The sequence below is a fragment of the Falco punctatus genome, assembly GCF_963210335.1.
Source record: "Falco punctatus genome assembly, chromosome: 1".
Classification (NCBI taxonomy): Eukaryota; Metazoa; Chordata; class Aves; order Falconiformes; family Falconidae; genus Falco; species Falco punctatus.
In genome coordinates, this window is record NC_137580.1 from 120,293,789 (window position 1) to 120,312,567 (window position 18,779).

Below are 18,779 nucleotides of genomic sequence, written 5' to 3' on the forward strand. Positions count from 1 at the left end.
ACGTAAGGCGTGGAAGAAATAACGTAACTGGTAGTTGACATGATAATTCTGTGGGAGATGTCTAGTAAGGCAGCAAAGGAACGGATGCCTTGGCACCCGTTGCTTTTGGCTGTACAGAGCAGGCTCCTGAGGGAGCACTACTAGTTCCACATCAGCCTGTCGGCTCACCAAAGAGACCTGGTGAGGGACCAGGTGAAAAATTGTGTTGTGAAAGGGTAGAGCAGTCACAGGTGCCTAGCTTTGGTTATTTTTTTGGGAGCAATGTATCCAAATGGATGACACTGTTGTTCCTTGTTGTTGATTTTAGGCCTACAACCTAACCTCGGAGCCGGAGCGGGAAAGCCTGCTGGTCAACATCCCTTCGCGCAGTGGCGCTGGCAGGACCTTCCAGGCAGTTAGACCGGACCTCTCCCGACAAAGCGATCAGCCGACCACTTCCTACAACCCTTCTCTCTATTCGAATTACAATCCATAGCCCCAGGGAAGGAGGCTCTTTACAGTTTGACTGGTTTAGGCATTCCGTTTTGTTCTGGGAAGAAACGCTTAGACAATTAAGTTATTGTTCCAAGTTCAAGTCTGAAGTTCAAGGTCCGGGTTAAGTTCAAGATCCAAGTTAAGTTCAAGGTCCACGTTAAGTTCAAGATCCAAGTTCAAGACTTTATTGTAGCAGAAGAAGGTTGGATGAAATTGTTGAACGGCTGGAGTTTGCAGAAGAAAGGCGGTGAACATCATCAGAACGTGAATTGGACACCGTTTATAGTATTGATAATTCCTTCTATTCAATAAACAATTTTGAATAATAAACCCTGCTTTGTAACATGCTGTCTTGAATATAGACAGGTATGCCCCGTGTTGAATACTTTCTACTGCTACCCTAAACTGCAAGTAGTTATCTTCTCATTGGAAGGCACATTGGAAATCAGTGGAAAAAAGGTCAAGATTCTGCTGTCCCGCAAAAAAAAAGCAAAAAAGCCACGAGGTTATTTGTCTTTAACACTTCTCTATTAAAAAAGGGGATTTTAAAAGCCTCCTGCCTACTGCACTGTGCAAGGGAGAGCAGCACCCCCGAGTGTGTGGTCTCCATGGAGGGCGCGAGCGGAGGCCTGTGATTGGTCCGAGCGAGAGCATCATAATGCCGGCGGGTTTGGACCAATAGGAGCTGGGCCCAGGTTTCTTCAAGGGGCGGGCGCCGCAGCGTTGGGGCTTCAGTTGCCTGGGCGACGCGGCAGGGTGCGCAGCCATGGCCACGTGGCGCTACTTCGACGCCGTCTTGGACGACTCGGAGTCTGAGGCCGGGCTGGTTATCGGAAGCTCCCTGCTACAGCCGGCAACAATGGTGCCCTCGCCTCCACCCCCGGCCCCCGAGCCGGAGCAGGGGCAGCCCCCGGCTGCCTCTCCCGAGGAGGGGATGGTGACCAAAGTGCTTGTGGAGGAGACCAGCGAGAGCGAGGAGCAGGACAGTGAGGGCGACGAGCAGGACAGTGAGGAAGATGGGGGTGATGGGTTTGAGCACGAGTACGGCTACGGCTATTTTGAGGATTACCTGTTGGAGGAGGATGAGGGTGTGTTCACGGAGGAGCAGGATGAGGAGGAGGAGGAGGACGAATTCATCCCTCTGCCTGATAGGCTCAGGATGAGTGAGTTGGCCAGCTGGATGGCAGCTGCTGAGCCCCCCCACGCCAGCAGCAGGGACGTGGAGGCGCTAGCTGGCCCGAGTGATGGTAGTCACCTGCTGGCCCCCGGCAGCAGGGAGCCGCAGGTAGCCCAGGTGCCATCTGGACAAGCGTTCGATGGACACCGAAACAGCCCCCGTGGCGCCAAGAGACTCTGCAGGTGCCTGCTGGCGGGTTCTCCCTCCGAGCCCTCAGGCCAGCCTGGCAGCTCCACGGCCAGCAGCGGGTTCCTCGAAGAAGCCCCCGCCGCCAAGAAGGCAAGGCTTAGTGCGGAGGGCAGTGGGGCAGCCCGCGGTGATGCCTGGCAGCGGAGGGAGCGGAATGCCCGTGCTCAAATGCCACAAGCCCAGCAGCCAGGGGAGAGCCAGGAACGCATTGCCGTGGAGATAGATCCAGGTACTTGTCCTCACAGCCCGCACCTCCTTTGTGTTGGGTGCTGTCTCTGCTCTGCAGGCCTGACCTGTGCGTTGCTTTCAGTTCTCTTACAGAAAGCAGGTGGAGTGCATGTCCTTAGGGCTCTGCAGGCTGAAAATTATTGCTGTGTGTGGGCTAGTCAAGCTATTCCGTGCAGCATCAGCTGGAGGCGACAAATTCAGGTGTGCAAGCAAAATCTCAATGTTCTTGTCCCCCTCCTCCCCCCCGTTATTTACACTCATCAGTCATTGTATTTAGCAGGCCAAATAAAGACCCCTCTTGTCTTCTCCCTGCCTCTGAGTGGGAGCACTGGTTTGAGTGAATGATAAACACACCCTTGGTCTGGCTGTTTTCGTATCCCAACAGGTGGATGCAGGAACTGAATGCGTAGAAGAAGAACGTGTCCTGACTGTGCTTCAGCTGGAGGATTTTATGGGCATGGTTTACAATTACAAACAAGTAAGAGTGCTTATAACTTTTGTGCTCTTGAACATGCCTTGCTAGAAGAGTGGTGGTGTTCATCCCTCTTGACGGCAGGAAGGTTTTGATGTGGCATGGAGCCATGGCTTCAGTAAACCAGAAATCTGGTTTTGGAAGCCATCGGTGGATCAAAACCACTCGGGTTGTACAATACAAAGTTTTGGCCAGCTTGCTTTCTTAGTTACAATTTTTTCACACAGTTTTGAAGAGGCAAGACGGTCAGATCGAGTGTGATGGTTTTTAAATTTTCTGCCATAATTTACACCAGATCAAGTATTGCCTGCTTGCCCCCAAAGAGCAGCGCCAACAGAATTTTTCATCTGCAGACCTATCTGCAGAATCAGAGCCGTAGGTTGATGCACTGACATGTGCATCTCAGAATGGTTTAACTCCTTTTTTTTCTGTTGCTCTTTGCAGGTGGCCCAGGGCTCTGCGGGACAGCTTACGACCCTGTCGGGCTACGTGACTTACATGATGGAGGCGATGCCTCAGAAAATTATCGCATTGGCAGTCGTTGGAGTAGAAGAATATTTCAGGTTAAACTTGTTTCCCTCCAAAAGTTTCTGTGTTGTCTCTGGCCTTGACAAACGCCATAGGCGTTTACGTTAACTCCTTGTAGCAACGGCTGGAGCCTCAGGGCTGATCCCACACAGAACTATTCCCCTACTATACAGAAACACAAGCAAAGGCCCCTCCAGCCTGTCACCACAGTGACCACTGGGGAATACCTGTGAAAGAGTTCCCAGCCTTACTTTGCTCTTCTTGGGTTTCTCAGAAGTCAGTCAAGAAAGAATCCACCACAGGCGGCAGCAAGTGTAAACCAGGAAGAGGAAGAGGGAAGCCTGAGAAATCTGGGCATAACCAGAAGGGATGTGCAAGAAGTAAGTAGCTGTAAAACAGGCATGCAGCCATCATCTCTTGTTTGAACACTGTTCCAAGAAATGGGCTACATCAAGAAATGACAGCTTGCCGCTGGAGAGCTGCAGCAGCTGGAACGTCACTAAACCGGTATTAACCAGCAGGAGGCATGCCACCCCTGAATCCTTCAGTCCCTTAAATTAACTGTTCCCAAAATGGGGAGAGAGTGGCTGTTCTCATCCTGTAACAAGAAGCTGTGACCCTTTTTTGCTTCAGACAAGAGTGGTGTTCGATGTGACAAGAGTAACTGTTCCATTTGTGGTTTACAGGCTTTGGTGGATCTGCAGGTGTCCAAACAAGTCCAAATCCAGATGTTTGAGAGCTGGGAGGAGCTTGGAGAATTTGTCACCATGTTCACCAAAGCTGTAGCTGAAGCACCATTCAGGTGAGCAGGCAGATGAGGTTTGGCCATGTCTTCGTAGAGGCTGCACTTTCACAGTTACTGGAGGGAACAGCAGCTACATGGCTGTACTTCAGGACGACAATTTTTCACTGGCTGACAGAAAGTGAGTTCTCTCATGCCAACATAGCGCTCTGTGTGCATGTTGGCTTGTGTCAGGAGTGCTCCCAAGTACAGGATTGTTTCCCTTTTCAGTAGGAAATCTGGGTCTCAAGCAAGGAAATTGGTAATGCATGTAAAGAAAAGAGGGTCAGACTTTCAGCATTTGACGCCAATGCAATGACCGATGCAGGGATAGGATCTTCTTCATAGCCTCATTGTCTTACTTGCTTTCCCATTCTTTGTTCTCCCTAGGCGAGCACAAGAGGAGACGGACTTGCCTTTCTACGCGGGTCCGGGGTGCTGTGGAGGGCCGAAGGTGGATCGTGTTGTAAATGGTCTCTTGCAAGTTTGGAAGTGGCAGTTAGAAGAAATTAGGCAGGTCAACTTTGCGATGGCTGAGGCTATTGCGGCTGCCTTCCCTTCTCCTCAGCTTCTGTACCAGGTGAGATTGCCTCAGGAACACAGAGTACTGTGCGCAGACGGCCAACACACGTAAGGCGTGGAAGAAATAACGTAACTGGTAGTTGACATGATAATTCTGTGGGAGATGTCTAGTAAGGCAGCAAAGGAACGGATGCCTTGGCACCCGTTGCTTTTGGCTGTACAGAGCAGGCTCCTGAGGGAGCACTACTAGTTCCACATCAGCCTGTCGGCTCACCAAAGAGACCTGGTGAGGGACCAGGTGAAAAATTGTGTTGTGAAAGGGTAGAGCAGTCACAGGTGCCTAGCTTTGGTTATTTTTTTGGGAGCAATGTATCCAAATGGATGACACTGTTGTTCCTTGTTGTTGATTTTAGGCCTACAACCTAACCTCGGAGCCGGAGCGGGAAAGCCTGCTGGTCAACATCCCTTCGCGCAGTGGCGCTGGCAGGACCTTCCAGGCAGTTAGACCGGACCTCTCCCGACAAAGCGATCAGCCGACCACTTCCTACAACCCTTCTCTCTATTCGAATTACAATCCATAGCCCCAGGGAAGGAGGCTCTTACAGTTGGACTGGTTTAGGCATTCCGTTTTGTTCTGGGAAGAAACGCTTAGACAATTAAGTTATTGTTCCAAGTTCAAGTCTGAAGTTCAAGGTCCGGGTTAAGTTCAAGATCCAAGTTAAGTTCAAGGTCCACGTTAAGTTCAAGATCCAAGTTCAAGACTTTATTGTAGCAGAAGAAGGTTGGATGAAATTGTTGAACGGCTGGAGTTTGCAGAAGAAAGGCGGTGAACATCATCAGAACGTGAATTGGACACCGTTTATAGTATTGATAATTCCTTCTATTTCATAAACAATTTTGAATAATAAACCCTGCTTTGTAACATGCTGTCTTGAATATAGACAGGTATGCCCCGTGTTGAATACTTTCTACTGCTACCCTAAACTGCAAGTAGTTATCTTCTCATTGGAAGGCACATTGGAAATCAGTGGAAAAAAGGTCAAGATTCTGCTGTCCCGCAAAAAAAAAGCAAAAAAGCCACGAGGTTATTTGTCTTTAACACTTCTCTATTAAAAAAGGGGATTTTAAAAGCCTCCTGCCTACTGCACTGTGCAAGGGAGAGCAGCACCCCCGAGTGTGTGGTCTCCATGGAGGGCGCGAGCGGAGGCCTGTGATTGGTCCGAGCGAGAGCATCATAATGCCGGCGGGTTTGGACCAATAGGAGCTGGGCCCAGGTTTCTTCAAGGGGCGGGCGCCGCAGCGTTGGGGCTTCAGTTGCCTGGGCGACGCGGCAGGGTGCGCAGCCATGGCCACGTGGCGCTACTTCGACGCCGTCTTGGACGACTCGGAGTCTGAGGCCGGGCTGGTTATCGGAAGCTCCCTGCTACAGCCGGCAACAATGGTGCCCTCGCCTCCACCCCCGGCCCCCGAGCCGGAGCAGGGGCAGCCCCCGGCTGCCTCTCCCGAGGAGGGGATGGTGACCAAAGTGCTTGTGGAGGAGACCAGCGAGAGCGAGGAGCAGGACAGTGAGGGCGACGAGCAGGACAGTGAGGAAGATGGGGGTGATGGGTTTGAGCACGAGTACGGCTACGGCTATTTTGAGGATTACCTGTTGGAGGAGGATGAGGGTGTGCTCACGGAGGAGCAGGATGAGGAGGAGGAGGAGGACGAATTCATCCCTCTGCCTGATAGGCTCAGGATGAGTGAGTTGGCCAGCTGGATGGCAGCTGCTGAGCCCCCCCACGCCAGCAGCAGGGACGTGGAGGCGCTAGCTGGCCCGAGTGATGGTAGTCACCTGCTGGCCCCCGGCAGCAGGGAGCCGCAGGTAGCCCAGGTGCCATCTGGACAAGCGTTCGATGGACACCGAAACAGCCCCCGTGGCGCCAAGAGACTCTGCAGGTGCCTGCTGGCGGGTTCTCCCTCCGAGCCCTCAGGCCAGCCTGGCAGCTCCACGGCCAGCAGCGGGTTCCTCGAAGAAGCCCCCGCCGCCAAGAAGGCAAGGCTTAGTGCGGAGGGCAGTGGGGCAGCCCACGGTGATGCCTGGCAGCGGAGGGAGCGGAATGCCCGTGCTCAAATGCCACAAGCCCAGCAGCCAGGGGAGAGCCAGGAACGCATTGCCGTGGAGATAGATCCAGGTACTTGTCCTCACAGCCCGCACCTCCTTTGTGTTGGGTGCTGTCTCTGCTCTGCAGGCCTGACCTGTGCGTTGCTTTCAGTTCTCTTACAGAAAGCAGGTGGAGTGCATGTCCTTAGGGCTCTGCAGGCTGAAAATTATTGCTGTGTGTGGGCTAGTCAAGCTATTCCGTGCAGCATCAGCTGGAGGCGACAAATTCAGGTGTGCAAGCAAAATCTCAATGTTCTTGTCCCCCTCCTCCCCCCCGTTATTTACACTCATCAGTCATTGTATTTAGCAGGCCAAATAAAGACCCCTCTTGTCTTCTCCCTGCCTCTGAGTGGGAGCACTGGTTTGAGTGAATGATAAACACACCCTTGGTCTGGCTGTTTTCGTATCCCAACAGGTGGATGCAGGAACTGAATGCGTAGAAGAAGAACGTGTCCTGACTGTGCTTCAGCTGGAGGATTTTATGGGCATGGTTTACAATTACAAACAAGTAAGAGTGCTTATAACTTTTGTGCTCTTGAACATGCCTTGCTAGAAGAGTGGTGGTGTTCATCCCTCTTGACGGCAGGAAGGTTTTGATGTGGCATGGAGCCATGGCTTCAGTAAACCAGAAATCTGGTTTTGGAAGCCATCGGTGGATCAAAACCACTCGGGTTGTACAATACAAAGTTTTGGCCAGCTTGCTTTCTTAGTTACAATTTTTTCACACAGTTTTGAAGAGGCAAGACGGTCAGATCGAGTGTGATGGTTTTTAAATTTTCTGCCATAATTTACACCAGATCAAGTATTGCCTGCTTGCCCCCAAAGAGCAGCGCCAACAGAATTTTTCATCTGCAGACCTATCTGCAGAATCAGAGCCGTAGGCTGATGCACTGACATGTGCATCTCAGAATGGTTTAACTCCTTTTTTTTCTGTTGCTCTTTGCAGGTGGCCCAGGGCTCTGCGGGACAGCTTACGACCCTGTCGGGCTACGTGACTTACATGATGGAGGCGATGCCTCAGAAAATTATCGCATTGGCAGTCGTTGGAGTAGAAGAATATTTCAGGTTAAACTTGTTTCCCTCCAAAAGTTTCTGTGTTGTCTCTGGCCTTGACAAACGCCATAGGCGTTTACGTTAACTCCTTGTAGCAACGGCTGGAGCCTCAGGGCTGATCCCACACAGAACTATTCCCCTACTATACAGAAACACAAGCAAAGGCCCCTCCAGCCTGTCACCACAGTGACCACTGGGGAATACCTGTGAAAGAGTTCCCAGCCTTACTTTGCTCTTCTTGGGTTTCTCAGAAGTCAGTCAAGAAAGAATCCACCACAGGCGGCAGCAAGTGTAAACCAGGAAGAGGAAGAGGGAAGCCTGAGAAATCTGGGCATAACCAGAAGGGATGTGCAAGAAGTAAGTAGCTGTAAAACAGGCATGCAGCCATCATCTCTTGTTTGAACACTGTTCCAAGAAATGGGCTACATCAAGAAATGACAGCTTGCCGCTGGAGAGCTGCAGCAGCTGGAACGTCACTAAACCGGTATTAACCAGCAGGAGGCATGCCACCCCTGAATCCTTCAGTCCCTTAAATTAACTGTTCCCAAAATGGGGAGAGAGTGGCTGTTCTCATCCTGTAACAAGAAGCTGTGACCCTTTTTTGCTTCAGACAAGAGTGGTGTTCGATGTGACAAGAGTAACTGTTCCATTTGTGGTTTACAGGCTTTGGTGGATCTGCAGGTGTCCAAACAAGTCCAAATCCAGATGTTTCAGAGCTGGGAGGAGCTTGGAGAATTTGTCACCATGTTCACCAAAGCTGTAGCTGAAGCACCATTCAGGTGAGCAGGCAGATGAGGTTTGGCCATGTCTTCGTAGAGGCTGCACTTTCACAGTTACTGGAGGGAACAGCAGCTACATGGCTGTACTTCAGGACAACAATTTTTCACTGGCTGACAGAAAGTGAGTTCTCTCATGCCAACATAGCGCTCTGTGTGCATGTTGGCTTGTGTCAGGAGTGCTCCCAAGTACAGGATTGTTTCCCTTTTCAGTAGGAAATCTGGGTCTCAAGCAAGGAAATTGGTAATGCATGTAAAGAAAAGAGGGTCAGACTTTCAGCATTTGACGCCAATGCAATGACCGATGCAGGGATAGGATCTTCTTCATAGCCTCATTGTCTTACTTGCTTTCCCATTCTTTGTTCTCCCTAGGCGAGCACAAGAGGAGACGGACTTGCCTTTCTACGCGGGTCCGGGGTGCTGTGGAGGGCCGAAGGTGGATCGTGTTGTAAATGGTCTCTTGCAAGTTTGGAAGTGGCAGTTAGAAGAAATTAGGCAGGTCAACTTTGCGATGGCTGAGGCTATTGCGGCTGCCTTCCCTTCTCCTCAGCTTCTGTACCAGGTGAGATTGCCTCAGGAACACAGAGTACTGTGCGCAGACGGCCAACACACGTAAGGCGTGGAAGAAATAACGTAACTGGTAGTTGACATGATAATTCTGTGGGAGATGTCTAGTAAGGCAGCAAAGGAACGGATGCCTTAGCACCCGTTGCTTTTGGCTGTACAGAGCAGGCTCCTGAGGGAGCACTACTAGTTCCACATCAGCCTGTCGGCTCACCAAAGAGACCTGGTGAGGGACCAGGTGAAAAATTGTGTTGTGAAAGGGTAGAGCAGTCACAGGTGCCTAGCTTTGGTTATTTTTTTGGGAGCAATGTATCCAAATGGATGACACTGTTGTTCCTTGTTGTTGATTTTAGGCCTACAACCTAACCTCGGAGCCGGAGCGGGAAAGCCTGCTGGTCAACATCCCTTCGCGCAGTGGCGCTGGCAGGACCTTCCAGGCAGTTAGACCGGACCTCTCCCGACAAAGCGATCAGCCGACCACTTCCTACAACCCTTCTCTCTATTCGAATTACAATCCATAGCCCCAGGGAAGGAGGCTCTTACAGTTGGACTGGTTTAGGCATTCCGTTTTGTTCTGGGAAGAAACGCTTAGACAATTAAGTTATTGTTCCAAGTTCAAGTCTGAAGTTCAAGGTCCGGGTTAAGTTCAAGATCCAAGTTAAGTTCAAGGTCCACGTTAAGTTCAAGATCCAAGTTCAAGACTTTATTGTAGCAGAAGAAGGTTGGATGAAATTGTTGAACGGCTGGAGTTTGCAGAAGAAAGGCGGTGAACATCATCAGAACGTGAATTGGACACCGTTTATAGTATTGATAATTCCTTCTATTTCATAAACAATTTTGAATAATAAACCCTGCTTTGTAACATGCTGTCTTGAATATAGACAGGTATGCCCCGTGTTGAATACTTTCTACTGCTACCCTAAACTGCAAGTAGTTATCTTCTCATTGGAAGGCACATTGGAAATCAGTGGAAAAAAGGTCAAGATTCTGCTGTCCCGCAAAAAAAAAGCAAAAAAGCCACGAGGTTATTTGTCTTTAACACTTCTCTATTAAAAAAGGGGATTTTAAAAGCCTCCTGCCTACTGCACTGTGCAAGGGAGAGCAGCACCTCCGAGTGTGTGGTCTCCATGGAGCGCGCAAGCGGAGGCCTGTGATTGGTCCGAGCGAGAGCATCATAATGCCGGCGGGTTTGGACCAATAGGAGCTGGGCCCAGGTTTCTTCAAGGGGCGGGCGCCGCAGCGTTGGGGCTTCAGTTGCCTGGGCGACGCGGCAGGGTGCGCAGCCATGGCCACGTGGCGCTACTTCGACGCCGTCTTGGACGACTCGGAGTCTGAGGCCGGGCTGGTTATCGGAAGCTCCCTGCTACAGCCGGCAACAATGGCGCCCTCGCCTCCACCCCCGGCCCCCGAGCCGGAGCAGGGGCAGCCCCCGGCTGCCTCTCCCGAGGAGGGGATGGTGACCAAAGTGCTTGTGGAGGAGACCAGCGAGAGCGAGGAGCAGGACAGTGAGGGCGACGAGCAGGACAGTGAGGAAGATGGGGGTGATGGGTTTGAGCACGAGTACGGCTACGGCTATTTTGAGGATTATCTGTTGGAGGAGGATGAGGGTGTGTTCACGGAGGAGCAGGATGATGAGGAGGAGGAGGACGAATTCATCCCTCTGCCTGATAGGCTCAGGATGAGTGAGTTGGCCAGCTGGATGGCAGCTGCTGAGCCCCCCCACGCCAGCAGCAGGGACGTGGAGGCGCTAGCTGGCCCGAGTGATGGTAGTCACCTGCTGGCCCCCGGCAGCAGGGAGCCGCAGGTAGCCCAGGTGCCATCTGGACAAGCGTTCGATGGACACCGAAACAGCCCCCATGGCGCCAAGAGACTCTGCAGGTGCCTGCTGGCGGGTTCTCCCTCCGAGCCCTCAGGCCAGCCTGGCAGCTCCACGGCCAGCAGCGGGTTCCTCGAAGAAGCCCCCGCCGCCAAGAAGGCAAGGCTTAGTGCGGAGGGCAGTGGGGCAGCCCGCGGTGATGCCTGGCAGCGGAGGGAGCGGAATGCCCGTGCTCAAATGCCACAAGCCCAGCAGCCAGGGGAGAGCCAGGAACGCATTGCCGTGGAGATAGATCCAGGTACTTGTCCTCACAGCCCGCACCTCCTTTGTGTTGGGTGCTGTCTCTGCTCTGCAGGCCTGACCTGTGCGTTGCTTTCAGTTCTCTTACAGAAAGCAGGTGGAGTGCATGTCCTTAGGGCTCTGCAGGCTGAAAATTATTGCTGTGTGTGGGCTAGTCAAGCTATTCCGTGCAGCATCAGCTGGAGGCGACAAATTCAGGTGTGCAAGCAAAATCTCAATGTTCTTGTCCCCCTCCTCCCCCCCGTTATTTACACTCATCAGTCATTGTATTTAGCAGGCCAAATAAAGACCCCTCTTGTCTTCTCCCTGCCTCTGAGTGGGAGCACTGGTTTGAGTGAATGATAAACACACCCTTGGTCTGGCTGTTTTCGTATCCCAACAGGTGGATGCAGGAACTGAATGCGTAGAAGAAGAACGTGTCCTGACTGTGCTTCAGCTGGAGGATTTTATGGGCATGGTTTACAATTACAAACAAGTAAGAGTGCTTATAACTTTTGTGCTCTTGAACATGCCTTGCTAGAAGAGTGGTGGTGTTCATCCCTCTTGACGGCAGGAAGGTTTTGATGTGGCATGGAGCCATGGCTTCAGTAAACCAGAAATCTGGTTTTGGAAGCCATCGGTGGATCAAAACCACTCGGGTTGTACAATACAAAGTTTTGGCCAGCTTGCTTTCTTAGTTACAATTTTTTCACACAGTTTTGAAGAGGCAAGACGGTCAGATCGAGTGTGATGGTTTTTAAATTTTCTGCCATAATTTACACCAGATCAAGTATTGCCTGCTTGCCCCCAAAGAGCAGCGCCAACAGAATTTTTCGTCTGCAGACCTATCTGCAGAATCAGAGCCGTAGGTTGATGCACTGACATGTGCATCTCAGAATGGTTTAACTCCTTTTTTTTCTGTTGCTCTTTGCAGGTGGCCCAGGGCTCTGCGGGACAGCTTACGACACTGTCGGGCTACGTGACTTACATGATGGAGGCGATGCCTCAGAAAATTATCGCATTGGCAGTCGTTGGAGTAGAAGAATATTTCAGGTTAAACTTGTTTCCCTCCAAAAGTTTCTGTGTTGTCTCTGGCCTTGACAAACGCCATAGGCGTTTACGTTAACTCCTTGTAGCAACGGCTGGAGCCTCAGGGCTGATCCCACACAGAACTATTCCCCTACTATACAGAAACACAAGCAGAGGCCCCTCCAGCCTGTCACCACAGTGACCACTGGGGAATACCTGTGAAAGAGTTCCCAGCCTTACTTTGCTCTTCTTGGGTTTCTCAGAAGTCAGTCAAGAAAGAATCCACCACAGGCGGCAGCAAGTGTAAACCAGGAAGAGGAAGAGGGAAGCCTGAGAAATCTGGGCATAACCAGAAGGGATGTGCAAGAAGTAAGTACCTGTAAAACAGGCATGCAGCCATCATCTCTTGTTTGAACACTGTTCCAAGAAATGGGCTACATCAAGAAATGACAGCTTGCCGCTGGAGAGCTGCAGCAGCTGGAACGTCACTAAACCGGTATTAACCAGCAGGAGGCATGCCACCCCTGAATCCTTCAGTCCCTTAAATTAACTGTTCCCAAAATGGGGAGAGAGTGGCTGTTCTCATCCTGTAACAAGAAGCTGTGACCCTTTTTTGCTTCAGACAAGAGTGGTGTTCGATGTGACAAGAGTAACTGTTCCATTTGTGGTTTACAGGCTTTGGTGGATCTGCAGGTGTCCAAACAAGTCCAAATCCAGATGTTTCAGAGCTGGGAGGAGCTTGGAGAATTTGTCACCATGTTCACCAAAGCTGTAGCTGAAGCACCATTCAGGTGAGCAGGCAGATGAGGTTTGGCCATGTCTTCGTAGAGGCTGCACTTTCACAGTTACTGGAGGGAACAGCAGCTACATGGCTGTACTTCAGGACAACAATTTTTCACTGGCTGACAGAAAGTGAGTTCTCTCATGCCAACATAGCGCTCTGTGTGCATGTTGGCTTGTGTCAGGAGTGCTCCCAAGTACAGGATTGTTTCCCTTTTCAGTAGGAAATCTGGGTCTCAAGCAAGGAAATTGGTAATGCATGTAAAGAAAAGAGGGTCAGACTTTCAGCATTTGACGCCAATGCAATGACCGATGCAGGGATAGGATCTTCTTCATAGCCTCATTGTCTTACTTGCTTTCCCATTCTTTGTTCTCCCTAGGCGAGCACAAGAGGAGACGGACTTGCCTTTCTACGCGGGTCCGGGGTGCTGTGGAGGGCCGAAGGTGGATCGTGTTGTAAATGGTCTCTTGCAAGTTTGGAAGTGGCAGTTAGAAGAAATTAGGCAGGTCAACTTTGCGATGGCTGAGGCTATTGCGGCTGCCTTCCCTTCTCCTCAGCTTCTGTACCAGGTGAGATTGCCTCAGGAACACAGAGTACTGTGCGCAGACGGCCAACACACGTAAGGCGTGGAAGAAATAACGTAACTGGTAGTTGACATGATAATTCTGTGGGAGATGTCTAGTAAGGCAGCAAAGGAACGGATGCCTTAGCACCCGTTGCTTTTGGCTGTACAGAGCAGGCTCCTGAGGGAGCACTACTAGTTCCACATCAGCCTGTCGGCTCACCAAAGAGACCTGGTGAGGGACCAGGTGAAAAATTGTGTTGTGAAAGGGTAGAGCAGTCACAGGTGCCTAGCTTTGGTTATTTTTTTGGGAGCAATGTATCCAAATGGATGACACTGTTGTTCCTTGTTGTTGATTTTAGGCCTACAACCTAACCTCGGAGCCGGAGCGGGAAAGCCTGCTGGTCAACATCCCTTCGCGCAGTGGCGCTGGCAGGACCTTCCAGGCAGTTAGACCGGACCTCTCCCGACAAAGCGATCAGCCGACCACTTCCTACAACCCTTCTCTCTATTCGAATTACAATCCATAGCCCCAGGGAAGGAGGCTCTTACAGTTGGACTGGTTTAGGCATTCCGTTTTGTTCTGGGAAGAAACGCTTAGACAATTAAGTTATTGTTCCAAGTTCAAGTCTGAAGTTCAAGGTCCGGGTTAAGTTCAAGATCCAAGTTAAGTTCAAGGTCCACGTTAAGTTCAAGATCCAAGTTCAAGACTTTATTGTAGCAGAAGAAGGTTGGATGAAATTGTTGAACGGCTGGAGTTTGCAGAAGAAAGGCGGTGAACATCATCAGAACGTGAATTGGACACCGTTTATAGTATTGATAATTCCTTCTATTTCATAAACAATTTTGAATAATAAACCCTGCTTTGTAACATGCTGTCTTGAATATAGACAGGTATGCCCCGTGTTGAATACTTTCTACTGCTACCCTAAACTGCAAGTAGTTATCTTCTCATTGGAAGGCACATTGGAAATCAGTGGAAAAAAGGTCAAGATTCTGCTGTCCCGCAAAAAAAAAGCAAAAAAGCCACGAGGTTATTTGTCTTTAACACTTCTCTATTAAAAAAGGGGATTTTAAAAGCCTCCTGCCTACTGCACTGTGCAAGGGAGAGCAGCACCTCCGAGTGTGTGGTCTCCATGGAGCGCGCAAGCGGAGGCCTGTGATTGGTCCGAGCGAGAGCATCATAATGCCGGCGGGTTTGGACCAATAGGAGCTGGGCCCAGGTTTCTTCAAGGGGCGGGCGCGGCAGCGTTGGGGCTTCAGTTGCCTGGGCGACGCGGCAGGGTGCGCAGCCATGGCCACGTGGCGCTACTTCGACGCCGTCTTGGACGACTCGGAGTCTGAGGCCGGGCTGGTTATCGGAAGCTCCCTGCTACAGCTGGCAACAATGGCGCCCTCGCCTCCACCCCCGGCCCCCGAGCCGGAGCAGGGGCAGCCCCCGGCTGCCTCTCCCGAGGAGGGGATGGTGACCAAAGTGCTTGTGGAGGAGACCAGCGAGAGCGAGGAGCAGGACAGTGAGGGCGACGAGCAGGACAGTGAGGAAGATGGGGGTGATGGGTTTGAGCACGAGTACGGCTACGGCTATTTTGAGGATTATCTGTTGGAGGAGGATGAGGGTGTGTTCACGGAGGAGCAGGATGATGAGGAGGAGGAGGACGAATTCATCCCTCTGCCTGATAGGCTCAGGATGAGTGAGTTGGCCAGCTGGATGGCAGCTGCTGAGCCCCCCCACGCCAGCAGCAGGGACGTGGAGGCGCTAGCTGGCCCGAGTGATGGTAGTCACCTGCTGGCCCCCGGCAGCAGGGAGCCGCAGGTAGCCCAGGTGCCATCTGGACAAGCGTTCGATGGCCACCGAAACAGCCCCCGTGGCGCCAAGAGACTCTGCAGGTGCCTGCTGGCGGGTTCTCCCTCCGAGCCCTCAGGCCAGCCTGGCAGCTCCACGGCCAGCAGCGGGTTCCTCGAAGAAGCCCCCGCCGCCAAGAAGGCAAGGCTTAGTGCGGAGGGCAGTGGGGCAGCCCGCGGTGATGCCTGGCAGCGGAGGGAGCGGAATGCCCGTGCTCAAATGCCACAAGCCCAGCAGCCAGGGGAGAGCCAGGAACGCATTGCCGTGGAGATAGATCCAGGTACTTGTCCTCACAGCCCGCACCTCCTTTGTGTTGGGTGCTGTCTCTGCTCTGCAGGCCTGACCGGTGCGTTGCTTTCAGTTCTCTTACAGAAAGCAGGTGGAGTGCATGTCCTTAGGGCTCTGCAGGCTGAAAATTATTGCTGTGTGTGGGCTAGTCAAGCTATTCCGTGCAGCATCAGCTGGAGGCGACAAATTCAGGTGTGCAAGCAAAATCTCAATGTTCTTGTCCCCCTCCTCCCCCCCGTTATTTACACTCATCAGTCATTGTATTTAGCAGGCCAAATAAAGACCCCTCTTGTCTTCTCCCTGCCTCTGAGTGGGAGCACTGGTTTGAGTGAATGATAAACACACCCTTGGTCTGGCTGTTTTCGTATCCCAACAGGTGGATGCAGGAACTGAATGCGTAGAAGAAGAACGTGTCCTGACTGTGCTTCAGCTGGAGGATTTTATGGGCATGGTTTACAATTACAAACAAGTAAGAGTGCTTATAACTTTTGTGCTCTTGAACATGCCTTGCTAGAAGAGTGGTGGTGTTCATCCCTCTTGACGGCAGGAAGGTTTTGATGTGGCATGGAGCCATGGCTTCAGTAAACCAGAAATCTGGTTTTGGAAGCCATCGGTGGATCAAAACCACTCGGGTTGTACAATACAAAGTTTTGGCCAGCTTGCTTTCTTAGTTACAATTTTTTCACACAGTTTTGAAGAGGCAAGACGGTCAGATCGAGTGTGATGGTTTTTAAATTTTCTGCCATAATTTACACCAGATCAAGTATTGCCTGCTTGCCCCCAAAGAGCAGCGCCAACAGAATTTTTCGTCTGCAGACCTATCTGCAGAATCAGAGCCGTAGGTTGATGCACTGACATGTGCATCTCAGAATGGTTTAACTCCTTTTTTTTCTGTTGCTCTTTGCAGGTGGCCCAGGGCTCTGCGGGACAGCTTACGACCCTGTCGGGCTACGTGACTTACATGATGGAGGCGATGCCTCAGAAAATTATCGCATTGGCAGTCGTTGGAGTAGAAGAATATTTCAGGTTAAACTTGTTTCCCTCCAAAAGTTTCTGTGTTGTCTCTGGCCTTGACAAACGCCATAGGCGTTTACGTTAACTCCTTGTAGCAACGGCTGGAGCCTCAGGGCTGATCCCACACAGAACTATTCCCCTACTATACAGAAACACAAGCAAAGGCCCCTCCAGCCTGTCACCACAGTGACCACTGGGGAATACCTGTGAAAGAGTTCCCAGCCTTACTTTGCTCTTCTTGGGTTTCTCAGAAGTCAGTCAAGAAAGAATCCACCACAGGCGGCAGCAAGTGTAAACCAGGAAGAGGAAGAGGGAAGCCTGAGAAATCTGGGCATAACCAGAAGGGATGTGCAAGAAGTAAGTAGCTGTAAAACAGGCATGCAGCCATCATCTCTTGTTTGAACACTGTTCCAAGAAATGGGCTACATCAAGAAATGACAGCTTGCCGCTGGAGAGCTGCAGCAGCTGGAACGTCACTAAACCGGTATTAACCAGCAGGAGGCATGCCACCCCTGAATCCTTCAGTCCCTTAAATTAACTGTTCCCAAAATGGGGAGAGAGTGGCTGTTCTCATCCTGTAACAAGAAGCTGTGACCCTTTTTTGCTTCAGACAAGAGTGGTGTTCGATGTGACAAGAGTAACTGTTCCATTTGTGGTTTACAGGCTTTGGTGGATCTGCAGGTGTCCAAACAAGTCCAAATCCAGATGTTTCAGAGCTGGGAGGAGCTTGGAGAATTTGTCACCATGTTCACCAAAGCTGTAGCTGAAGCACCATTCAGGTGAGCAGGCAGATGAGGTTTGGCCATGTCTTCGTAGAGGCTGCACTTTCACAGTTACTGGAGGGAACAGCAGCTACATGGCTGTACTTCAGGACGACAATTTTTCACTGGCTGACAGAAAGTGAGTTCTCTCATGCCAACATAGCGCTCTGTGTGCATGTTGGCTTGTGTCAGGAGTGCTCCCAAGTACAGGATTGTTTCCCTTTTCAGTAGGAAATCTGGGTCTCAAGCAAGGAAATTGGTAATGCATGTAAAGAAAAGAGGGTCAGACTTTCAGCATTTGACGCCAATGCAATGACCGATGCAGGGATAGGATCTTCTTCATAGCCTCATTGTCTTACTTGCTTTCCCATTCTTTGTTCTCCCTAGGCGAGCACAAGAGGAGACGGACTTGCCTTTCTACGCGGGTCCGGGGTGCTGTGGAGGGCCGAAGGTGGATCGTGTTGTAAATGGTCTCTTGCAAGTTTGGAAGTGGCAGTTAGAAGAAATTAGGCAGGTCAACTTTGCGATGGCTGAGGCTATTGCGGCTGCCTTCCCTTCTCCTCAGCTTCTGTACCAGGTGAGATTGCCTCAGGAACACAGAGTACTGTGCGCAGACGGCCAACACACGTAAGGCGTGGAAGAAATAACGTAACTGGTAGTTGACATGATAATTCTGTGGGAGATGTCTAGTAAGGCAGCAAAGGAACGGATGCCTTGGCACCCGTTGCTTTTGGCTGTACAGAGCAGGCTCCTGAGGGAGCACTACTAGTTCCACATCAGCCTGTCGGCTCACCAAAGAGACCTGGTGAGGGACCAGGTGAAAAATTGTGTTGTGAAAGGGTAGAGCAGTCACAGGTGCCTAGCTTTGGTTATTTTTTTGGGAGCAATGTATCCAAATGGATGACACTGTTGTTCCTTGTTGTTGATTTTAGGCCTACAACCTAACCTCGGAGCCGGAGCGGGAAAGCCTGCTGGTCAACATCCCTTCGCGCAGTGGCGCTGGCAGGACCTTCCAGGCAGTTAGACCGGACCTCTCCCGACAAAGCGATCAGCCGACCACTTCCTACAACCCTTCTCTCTATTCGAATTACAATCCATAGCCCCAGGGAAGGAGGCTCTTACAGTTGGACTGGTTTAGGCATTCCGTTTTGTTCTGGGAAGAAACGCTTAGACAATTAAGTTATTGTTCCAAGTTCAAGTCTGAAGTTCAAGGTCCGGGTTAAGTTCAAGATCCAAGTTAAGTTCAAGGTCCACGTTAAGTTCAAGATCCAAGTTCAAGACTTTATTGTAGCAGAAGAAGGTTGGATGAAATTGTTGAACGGCTGGAGTTTGCAGAAGAAAGGCGGTGAACATCATCAGAACGTGAATTGGACACCGTTTATAGTATTGATAATTCCTTCTATTTCATAAACAATTTTGAATAATAAACCCTGCTTTGTAACATGCTGTCTTGAATATAGACAGGTATGCCCCGTGTTGAATACTTTCTACTGCTACCC

At 51.0% G+C, this 18,779-nt stretch overlaps 1 protein-coding gene across 1 annotated transcript; it reads left to right on the plus strand.

The window, feature by feature from the left end:
- Positions 1–14,668: 14,668 nt before the first annotated feature.
- LOC308058206 (uncharacterized protein) lies at positions 14,669–17,302 on the plus strand (the record flags this gene model as incomplete). The annotated part of the gene is made up of 3 exons (XM_080373668.1): positions 14,669–14,719; positions 15,590–15,682; positions 17,246–17,302. 3 exons carry the CDS (start codon positions 14,669–14,671, stop codon positions 17,300–17,302), a joined length of 201 nt encoding a protein of 66 aa, XP_080229794.1.
- Between the last annotated feature and the right edge of the window lie 1,477 nt (positions 17,303–18,779).